Source organism: Nestor notabilis, unplaced genomic scaffold (assembly GCF_000696875.1).
Source record: "Nestor notabilis isolate BGI_N333 unplaced genomic scaffold, ASM69687v1 scaffold8790, whole genome shotgun sequence".
Taxonomy (NCBI): domain Eukaryota; kingdom Metazoa; phylum Chordata; class Aves; order Psittaciformes; family Psittacidae; genus Nestor; species Nestor notabilis.
In genome coordinates this window covers 167,088-177,936 of record NW_009912494.1, presented here as the reverse complement: position 1 = coordinate 177,936, position 10,849 = coordinate 167,088, and the positions used below count along the sequence as shown (strand labels likewise).

The 10,849-nt window shown below is 54.3% G+C and overlaps 1 protein-coding gene across 1 annotated transcript in view; it reads right to left on the bottom strand.

The window, feature by feature from the left end:
- Positions 1-10,849, bottom strand: part of CACNA2D2 (calcium channel, voltage-dependent, alpha 2/delta subunit 2) — a gene marked incomplete at its 3' end in the record, with an annotated part of 173,142 nt that overhangs the window by 18,446 nt on the left and 143,847 nt on the right. The window contains 1 exon segment of the mRNA XM_010019736.1: positions 3,297-3,341. Within this exon segment, the coding sequence (XP_010018038.1) occupies positions 3,297-3,341 (45 nt within the window).

Here is a 10,849-nt window from a genome sequence, read left to right as displayed (position 1 = left end):
CCACGTTCCTGCTTTTATAGCAGCCCAGGTTATAAATAACAATCAGCCTCTCCCACCAGCCTGCTCCCATGTCCCTCTTTGCTTTTTTTAATCTTTGCCAAAGGTACTGTTTAGAGATCTTTCTAGACCATTTATTTTTAAATTACCAGCCAGAGGAGAGAAGTGGGGAGAGAGAAGAAAAAGGCGAAAGAAAGAAACTTCTGGGGCTGATAGCTTATCGGGAAGAAATCCAAATGTCACATTAGTTGAGAAAGTTAGAAGATTACATTTTCCAACACCCTTCATCTGCTGCTGACATTTAGGGGCTTTCTTTTTCCCTCCTCCCTTTCCTCACTGTATGTACCGTGTCGGGTGAGCAGCGAGCGGGCAGGCCCTGCCGGCAGCCCACGCCCCTGCCCCTCCAGCCCCTGCCTGCAACCACAGCCCCTGCCTGCAACCACAGCCCCTGCCTGCAACCACAGCCCCTGCCTGCAGCCACAGCCCCTGCCTGCAGCCAGGATCGGTGTGGGCTCTTCCCTGTCTGCCCTGCACCGGAGGGTCCTGATGCTGGCACAGAGCCTCCCACCACCAGCCCCTCATTCTCATCCCTCCCCATGGACCTTGAGCAGGCGGGTGGGTGTGGAGGGCTGACCTTGGGGCAAGGATACCTTCACCGAGATGTGCTGTTTTCCACCAGAGAACAGTACATCCCAAGGGAATTTGGCCTCAGCTGTGACTTAAGCACCATCCTCTGCCATGAACGCAATGCTAAAGATGGAAAACCACTTTATTTCTGCGTTGTTCTGCCTGTAACACCCAACCAAGAGTGTTCTAATCTGCTGATTAGAACACTTCTCCCTGGATAAACCCTATGGCCCTTGCTAGTGGGGAAAGGTGAAAACTTCACTTCTGCCAACATTAGAGTGCCATGAGGACACCCAGGAAAATTTCCTGATGTTCCCGTTTGTCAAAAAACACTTGGAAATCCAAAATCTGTTTAGGAAGATAGAGGAGCTGAGGTGCAAGCAAAATGAATAGGAAGCTCATTTCTTTCTCACTGTAGTTAAAGCCAGCATAAGGCTTGTGAATAAGCCCCGGTTACGTTGAATAGGCATTGTCCATCAGAACTAACTCCATTTCAGCTAGATCCTGCTCAATTTAAATATCAAAATTGAAGCTAAATAAAGAAAAGATGGAAAGAGAACTATTTAGTTCCATTCAGACCTTCTGGTATCATCTCCCTCCTTTTTTATTTCAGCATCACCTTCTTTTCTCTCCATTATTTTTTCTGGGATTAAATTTGCTAGGATTTCACTGGCAAGCAGCAACTGCATCGATAGGGAAGTGCCCTCCCTGCCAAACCCACAAACCTCAGCAACAGGACACCCCAAGTATTGCTTGATATTTCCCCATGGAAGGGCTGGTGTGGTTGATGATAGGTTTGCAGGGCTGTTCCTCCCCAGTGACATGCCACCTCCCTTGGAGAAGGGCCGGTGCTGTGGTCCCCACCACAAAGCAAAAGGAGCTGTGCTTTGTGGTCCCCAGGGACACCGTGCCACACTGCAGTGCAGGGTTTCTCCCCAGTGCCCCATGGCTCAGCAGGCACAGCTCCGAGGCCGAGATGCCTCCTATTTCCTAATCCTGCCTAACATGACCAGGATGCTCTCCTCATTTGCAAGAATGGCTAATCCCAAAGCTAACAGCCATGAACTGCTAGCTCGGATCGCTGCTGCCAACCACACCAGCTGGGAGTGGGCAGCCAGGACTGGTCAAGGGTAACACCAGGCATGGGGACCTCCAGTTCCCCTGTGCCCAGCCCCATGGCAGTGATGGTGAAAGTCCTGCCCAGCATGATGGAGCATCTGTCCTGCTTCTCACCCCCTGGGCAGGGAGCTGCCCTGCTCCCTGGGCCGTCTTCTGCCTTGACTGCCGGACAGCTTTTCCTCCACTTCTATCCAGAATCTGCTTTAATGCATTTTAAGCCCATAAGCTCTGTCGTCTCTGGAGTGGCCATGGGTAGCAGAATCCTTCCCTCCCTCCTCTGGCAGCTTCTTCCAGGCTGGGGAGGGACAGGAGACATCCCCTGCTCTGAATTGAGTGGGACCGTGAGCAGGGAGACCTGCTCAGGAGAGTAAGTTCCCTCACCTTCAGTCACAGCATCTGCCTGACCTCTCCATCCCACCTCCCAGACTCTCCATGGCTGGCTTCCCCCATCAAGGAGCCCTCCTGCTGTCACTGCCTGGGGACAATGCCACTGGCAGTTTGTCAGTAACCCTGCTTTGAAGGCACCCATGCTGCCGTGGCTCCGCTCTGGGGCATCACCTTCAAGGTGGAGTGAGAGGAGAGCTGGAGCTGGCAGGCACAGGGTGCATTGCTTGGACTAGTGGGACGCATCAAGCCCAGGTCCTCCCCTCCCTTCTGCCCGGGGCCTTCTGAAGGCTTGTGGGGTCACCCAAGCGTTATTTTCGGATGAGGCCATGTGGTTTGCTGCCAATGCCACGTGCTGCTGCTCCTCCCCTCCTGCTGTGGTACAGAATCCTGATGGCACATCTGCTGCTGGCTCTGCCTTGGGGCAAGGACCAGTCCCGGGTCACCAGTGCTGGTTGGGGCTGCCTCCAAGCCCCCGCCCTGCTCTGGCCAGGGCTTCCAGCCAGCTGTGAGGACACAGTGATGTACCCGGTCCTCAGCGGCCCTGTGCCAAGAGCATCACCGAGCTGGTGAGCTCCTATTTCGGAAGGAGCCCACAGCATGGCACAATGCAGGAGCGGGGTGACCCGTCACCTGCCAGCAAAGCAGGGCCGTAGGGCAGCAGCCACTGCTGACAGAGCACCCTGTGCCCACAGTGTGGCACCTGAGTGCTGTCACTGTCACCGTCACCGCACGGAGGAGCAGGCAAATGCCAGCCCCCTTGGGAGTGCCGGGAGAGCGGAGCTGTTGGGTCTGTATTTAAAGCACTGATTGCCAGAAATCACAGGACGGCTGTGCTGGGAGGGGGGCAGAGAATTAGATTCAGACTCTAATTAAAGGTTTGCTCTTCATTTGAATTTCAGATGCCAGCTTTAATTTTAGTAACTTTTGCAGGCAGCGGAGCAACCTGCCCACCTGGTGCTGCAGGTCCAGAGCTGGTGGGCAGATGCCACCACAGCCAAGGGGGGACACGGCTACACACCGGGCACTCACTGCACACCACAGAGTCATTACACACTGGCTGTAAGGAATGCTGTGCTGTGCTCCCTGGTATAGTGCTTGGGACAGCCCCGGCAAGGGGCTCAGCACTGTGATGGGGTGGTCACTGTGCAGTGAGGGATGGTACTCACGTATTCAGTGTCGGCCTTGGAGTCGTAGTACTCGATGTCTTCCTCCTGCAGAGAAAAGAGAGAGCTGAGTTAGTGCCAGGCAGTGACAAGGATGGCAGAGGGATCACACCCCTTACCCATCCCCTCAGTCATGCTGGTGGCAGCCACCACATCGCTGGGAACCAAACCCTGCCCACACTGTCCCTGGGATATGGTTGGGACCCCACATCCCTCTCGTCTGCCCTCAAGGACTGGCCATTTTCTGCTGCCTTCCCTCTGCCCATGGCTGCTGCTGAGCTGCAGCAGTGCAGGACCAGGCACAGCCTCTGCCACGGATAAACAGCCTTGTGATGGTGCTACTGGTGTGACCATGGCCTCTGTGCTGCCACTGGATGCAAGGCTTGCACCCAGGATGCTTTGGTCCTGTTGCAAGCATCAGGAGCCACAGGAGAGCTGGGCATGGGCAGTGTGGCAGGCAGTGTGGCAGGCAGTGGCCCTGCTGCCAGCAGAACTCCCTTTTCCACGTGGCAGAAACTGGGAGAAGAATCCTTGCTTCCACAGAGAAATGCACATCGTTCATTTGGGGTATTTAGAGCCTATTCAGGCAGAAAGGTCTGCTCAGATTCCTGTTCTCCCCACATGTCAGGATGCGAGGCGATTCCTGAAGAGGCAATTCAGGGAGCAGCAATGCTGTCACAACAGCGTTTCCGTGCGCCATCAGAAAGGGTAATTAAAGGGCACTTGGAGACTCTCCTCTGTGTGCTGGGACGCAAGCGTGATGCCGTGCACCATCGCAGTGCTAACGTGTCTGCCACTCACTCAGCCGTCAGCGGTGCCACGCACACAGCCTCCTCCCTGTGTGCTCCTCCATGAGTGCTGCTGCTGCTGTTTAACATGGGAAGTGGTGTGGGCCCAGAACAGACACCCCGCCAAAACACAGCCCAGCCCGGCCATGGGCTTGTGCCAGGGAAAGGGACCAGCAGGTCCGAGCAGCTCACCAGGCACCACCAGCCCCACTAGGAGCCGGCAGTCACTGACCCCTTGCCAGTGTTATCCTCTATAGCCACAGACCTGCTCCCTGGAGTGGTTTGCTGCTGCTTCTCCAGGCTGTTAAGACATAAGAGCACCAAGAGGTGGGAAAGCCCCTGGAGCAGGGATGCTGCTCTCTTGGGGACCCCAGAAGGCTGCACAGCCAATGTTCCCCTGGATGGGGACTGCACAGGGCAGTTTCAGCATCCTCCTGGTCACAGGGGCTGGTCCCTCCTGCGGGCCCTGTGACTCTAGTCACGGCGACAGGACAGCACCGACAGGGGAACATATTAAACAAAATCAATGCAGCATCTTCCAATTTCTGCTATTAAAAAGCCTAGTCATTAAGGGAAAGTACTTATTAATTATCTGTGATTTGTTGTGAAATGCTGAGAGGTTTACAACAACAAGAATAGGGGGAAAACCCTTCATTCCTCTTTGGCTGCCCTCCCTGCGCCATTCCCAGCCCAACCCATGCCCCTGCCCCTCACTGGTGCTGTGTCTCCCTGGGTCCGTGGCCATCTGCACTTCCTAATTAAAGGAACCCCCCGGAGACCCGTAACACAAATGAGCTAATTTTATGTCTAATGATCTTTAATCAGAAGTGAGTGTGACTAACAAAAGCCATCCAGAAGGTGCTATGTTATTCGTTTTATCTTCCACTGGCCTCTCCAAAAAGCTCAAATCACAGTGGGCGAGAGGGCACAAGGTGATGCTCAGGGAGGAGATCCTGGTCCTGCTTTCACCTGCTCCACAGCATTGCCATGGCATCATGGCACATCATGGCACAGCACACCCAATCACTGGGAGCAGACCTCCTGGAAGGCTGTCTCTCCTGCTGGTTTCCCTAGGGATCACAGAGCCCTTGCCATGCACTTTCTCAAGCCGTGGTGACCCCAGGAGCAGTTCGGTGAGACCCTGGCCCTGTTCCACTCTGCAACTGAGGCTGCATGTGAGATAGCACATGTGGGACAGCTAGCATCAGCATGGCCCTGGCCCTGTGACATACCCCGAATGCCAGGCTCCGCTCCCCTTGCCACAACCCTGCTGATGCTGGGGGCAGTTCATGGGGTCCAAGGGAGCCTGCAGGAGCTGGCAGGGCATCCATGTCCTCAGCACCTGGAGGCCAGTGGAGACAGTTTGGAATTTATTCCAGGAAAGAGGGACAGAGCCCTTGGAGACAGTGCAGGGAGATGCTGGAAGTCTCCTGAGAGGCAACACGAGGTCTTACAGTCTCCTCTCCCTAATATTTGTTTTTCAGACCACACTTGCCTTCTTCACGTAATCCTCTCTTCCTCCAAGTCGGGTCCACATTAAATCCAGCACCGGTCTGTGTAAATAGCACTGGTATTTCTAGAGCCTCTCAGAATAAATACCAATAAAGAAAACAATGGGGTGAAGATGTTGAAGGATTTAGGGCAAAACATCGCCCCTCCTCTTGCAAACAAGCTGCAGAAAGCACTTGCAGGTGTGCTGGAAGGGAAGCTGACACTGGGCTGCTGCTCCACGATGAGGTGTTAACCACTGCCCATGTTCTTGCACTGTAATTGCCAGACAACTCTGCATAATGGCACTGCAAATGCCGTGTCACTAGTGGGTAAGCACAAGGTGATTTCAGCCTCCTAAACCCTCACCGCGAGTTAGGGGGAAATGACTTTGGGGGTCAAGTGCAACCGCAGAGTAATCTGCCAGCGCTGCTGACACCATTGCTCAGGCTCCTCCGGCAAAGCCAGCCAGCAACCACCGTGCCTGCACCAAACCCTTGTGCTTCTGTCACTGGGCCGCCTCATCTAGGGCTTAACCTAGATGGAACCTCCTGGATGGGGCTGCAGGGGTGCTGCATGCCACAGCCTCCAGGTCCTGCTTGTCTCCACCCAGCGCCCTCCCCAACAGCCTCATGCTCCACTCCTTGATGATTTTACACCAAACCGCCCAGCAAAAAGCTAACTAATGAAACCAGGCTGTGAGCTTCTGGGTCGCTGCAAGCTGAAGCCTTGCCAGCAGCCCAAGGGAGGACCCTGCTTCCGCATGGGTGCTCCCTGGGCACGCTCCAGCAGACCAGGTTTGAGCCACAGCCCATGACATGGAGGGGCACAAAGATTCTCAGGTGGGCAGTGAGGGGTAATGCTCCCTGACACCCCCCCACAGCCTTCTCCAAGAGCACTGAAATGGGTCTTTTTTCACGTAAAACAATTAGAGCAACTAAAAATAACACTAGAAAGGTCAGTGCTCTGCGATCTCACTGCAGCCTGGAGGTGTCAGGATGGACGGGTGCTGGCCAAACCTCCAAGTCAGTGGTCTGACAAGGTGGCAATCAAACCACGTCACACACAGCTGCCACCACCCCAAAAAAGGAGTTGCTGGTGGCACATCAGCTCCTTGCTCCAGCCCATCCAGCTGGAGCATGCAGCAGCAGGGCACAGAGGGGCCACAACTCACTCTCCCCCATACAGCTTCTCTATAACATCACCCAGGCTGGCTAATCCTTGTCCTGCGGGTGTGCTGTCCTCTGCAGGACTCACCATCATCTTGTAAGGATCACCCCGCTGACTGCATGCCCTGGGGATGCTGCGGCTCCTCAGGGTGGTTTTGCAGGTAGCTCCCGCTGCACCGCCATCGATTTGGGTCCATCTCAACTCCCCAGGTGCAGGTTTCATTTCTCTGAGGAGCACGGGTGACCTCTGCAGTCAGGAAATCTTTCAAGATTTAATTGGCTTTAGAAGAGCCAAATCCTGCAGCAGGTTGCCTTCCAGGCGGCTAGGAGGAACTCAGAGGGTGGTGGGGAAGACAAGCTGGATCCCAAGCACATTTCCCAGCTGCCGGATGGGGCTGGTGGCAGGGCCAGCATCCCAGCCCATGGCATGCTGATGCTGGGACAATCCAAGTGACAGGATCTGTGCCTGCTCAGACCCAGTGGGTGGGAAGAGCAAACGGGAGCCAGCATGCCCACACAGCACGAGCAGCTCTGCTCATGAACCCACCTTTCCTCTGCCATCAGCACTTATAATGGGCAGAGAATATTTAGGGAGTTTTTCATGCCCCCGAACCATTAAGAACACAGAAATAGCAACACATTTTGCTTGTAGTTGCACCTTTTGTATGGAAGATAGCCTGCAGTGTGTCACACAGCTCTTCCAGCTCCTGCTGCACCTGCAGCACCCACAGCTCTGTGTCTGCAGTAAGGCTGGGTGGTAGCAAGGGATGAGCAGGGAGACAGACACAGTGTGATCCCACTGCAGCATCACCCCTGCCAAGCCTGCCTGCGTCGGGAGGAGTGGGACTGGCCAATGGCCCTGCCTGGGGATGGGTCCATGCTGGCCAGTTTGCCCTCCAGCTGGGGCCGGAGGTCTCAGTGGGGTGAGTGCTGACCCCAAGGTCTCCTGGCCCTGACACAACTGTGAGCAGTTCCTGGCTGTGTAACAACGCAAGGAAAGCCTCACAGAGCAGTGTGAGGGCCACAGCCAGGAACAGGCTGACACAGGGACCATATGAATTCCTGAGAGAAATTCCTTCTTGCAATCACAGCAACGTCTGGCTCTGGGCATCAGGAAAAACACCAGCAGCCACTGGCTGAACCTTTTCTGCCCACTGGGCTAGAGCCATCTTTGCCCACACAGCACGATGAACTCTTCCCCAGTCCCCGGGAAAAGGAAAATATCCCTGGTTAGTGCCAGCCACCACAGGCTGTTAGATGGAGCCAGAACCAGTCTGGTGGGGACCACGCCTCTCCTGCAGCCTTCGCCATGCATCCTATCCTCCGCATCCTATCCGGCAGCAGAGACTGTCCGTGCTACCCAGGACAGGTGGAAACAGTCATCATAATCTGCCTTGGCATCTTTTTTTTTTTAAAGCAATTTCCTCCCTCTGCGTCTCTGACAGAACTGGGGAAATATTTAAGTGACCTGTCAACAGTTTTTTCATCTCCCTGAGAAGATGTTTTATCTGATCACGCCTCGCCAGCTATTCTTTACACGGCATCTCCATCCCCTCCCGCTCCTTCAAGCCTGCCTCGAACGAGATATGTATCCGCTGAACCTGGGTGCATCCACAAGAATGCCAGCACACATGCGAGCCAGTGGGTGCCCTGCCCTGCCAGCCACAGGATGCAATGGGATGGGATGGAATGGGATGGGACAGTAGCACTGGGAGGAAAGGCTGCAGCCTCCACACCAAACCACTGCACCCATGGGACCGCCACAAGTAGCCTGGCCATCTTGCAGAACAGGGGGTACAGGGAGCCCCCCCAAAGCCTGGTCCTTGGCTTTTAAGAGGGAACAGCACCGACACCAGGTTTTTGTGAATGATTTTCTTGTTCTGCTTTTTGGCCAGAAGGGCTCTACAGCAAGGTTGGTGCTTTAGCACAGTAATTCTCCGAGCGTAATGAAAGCTGACATTATATCAAACACAATAAAGACTCTCAGTTGATGGAGATCATTCCTGAACACACAAACCCATTAAACTGGGGAAAAAAAAAAAAAAATAAAAAATATCAATTCTACACACTCGCCAGCCAAAAGAAAATGTGATTTGTTATCTAAAAGGGGGTTATAAACACAGCTTCAGTGCACTTTCTGTGCTGTAATGAAAACTGGGTTTGAAATGGCAAGACGACTGCAAATTGGAGTATTTGATTTTATTTTCTAACTTTTTAGGTAAACCTTCTTTCTACAAGGGCAAGTGCAAGGTTACAGCGACGATCTTTCTGTTCTTGGCTGATAAGTAGGATCTGTAATTAAAGGAGGAGAAAAATGAAAAGGAGGATAAGGAGCTGGCGTTCACCCTTCTAACGCTGCTTTGAACACAAACCCCTGCCTGGCCGTGGCAATCCTACCGGCACCACCACTGGCGTCCATGCACGTCACAGCACGGCTGCTGCTCCCACCACGGGCCCACGCTGGGCACACCATGGTGATGGAGCAGTTGGTTGGCAGGGCCCTGGGCGGGGCCTGGTGCCTGCAGTAATGCTGCATCCAGGGTTGTATGGCCACGGAGGGACACCCAGCTGAGCTGCCATGTCCCCCCATTTATCCCTCACCTTTCTCGGGTGGCTGGGAGCACAATCTCTGTTATTCCTCCTGTCCTTTCCCATTTGGCAAACAGCAATCCTGTTTTCCCTGGAGTTTCGTTTCTAATGGAGCCTGAAATTATCTGGGCTTTGTTATTTGCTCACGTGCTTGCAGCGGGGGTTATGGATGGAGGCAGTGGCATGGGGCTGCCCAGCATCCATGCTCCCAGCCACCGCACCCTAAAGCCACCCATGCTGAGGGGTCTGTACACCCACAGCATAATGTGCAGCTACTTTTCTGTTCCAAGAAGAAAGGGTTTGCTGGGCTCTAACCCTTCAATCACCCCTTTCCAGTGCCCAAAAGGTGGGAAGGGTGGGAGGTAGGGGGGCAGCAGGTGGAGGAAGAGGGGAGCTTCCCAGTATAAGTGATGAAAAATGCAGCGAGGAAGAAGAACTGGGAGAAAAACAACAGTAATAAACATTTTATGAAGCAGAAAATGGCTTATAAAGAAGTCAACTTTTAAAGGCAATTTATATAATCCTGCCAAGCACATATAAATGTGGGGATGGAGCTCTGCAGCGTTAGAGTGTCCCTTAAAGGGACAAATAGCTCCGGCAGCTCCAGCAGACTGACACGCAGTGATGACAATGCCCTGGGATACATTTCACGGCTGGTGGTGCAGACGTGCACCTTTGACATCAGCCCCTGGGTCAGCACGGTGCTGGGACGGGGATGAAGGTCTGGAAAAGAACCTAAAGCACTGGAAAACCCTGGAAGAAAGTGGAGCATGCAGGTGGAGAGGAGCTGAGAAATAGCACGGCAGCTTGTCAGCAAGGATGCATACAAAGGATGGCAGGAAAAAATTCAACATGACCTTGCAGCGTTTCTATAGGTACATTTTGCAGGTCTCTTGCCTGAGCAGGGTGGCAAACAGAGGATGGAAACCTGGTAAACAGCACTGTGGTGTGGGCTGCAGCCCTGGCACCTCCATCTGCTGCTGTGGATGGTCAGCATGGGGGGCTCAGCACCACTGCCATGGCTGGGGGACAGGGCTGGGGACATCCAGAGCAGGGGAACAGCACTGATGTGCCTTGAGGGACAGACCCTGGTGGCTCTGCACAGAGTGGAGCCAACTGTCCCAGCAGACCCCCAGTGGCTGCCCCACTGCCCCTGCCCACCATGCCTCCCCAAGCTGCCACCCAGCCCTGGGGTGAAACAAGCTGGAGGGACAACATGAGGGGTGCCCTGGGTGCCACTGCATGAGTGACCTTGTGACCAAGACTGCTTTCAGCTAAGGACAGTGCTCTGGTGCCCAGGGGAGCTCTGGGGACATGGCCCTGGCTTGGCATGACCGGGGGATATGAGTGGCCTGAGGATGGATGAGGACAAGGAGCAGCGATGGGGCAAGACAATGTCGGGCAAGGAAGAATGTTTTGGGAACAGGGAGGCACTTTGCAAAGCCCCTGAGGTGGGAGGCTGAACTCAACCCTGCAGAAAAGCCAGTGTGGCTGGTGTGTGGCTGGGCACACACGAAAAAGA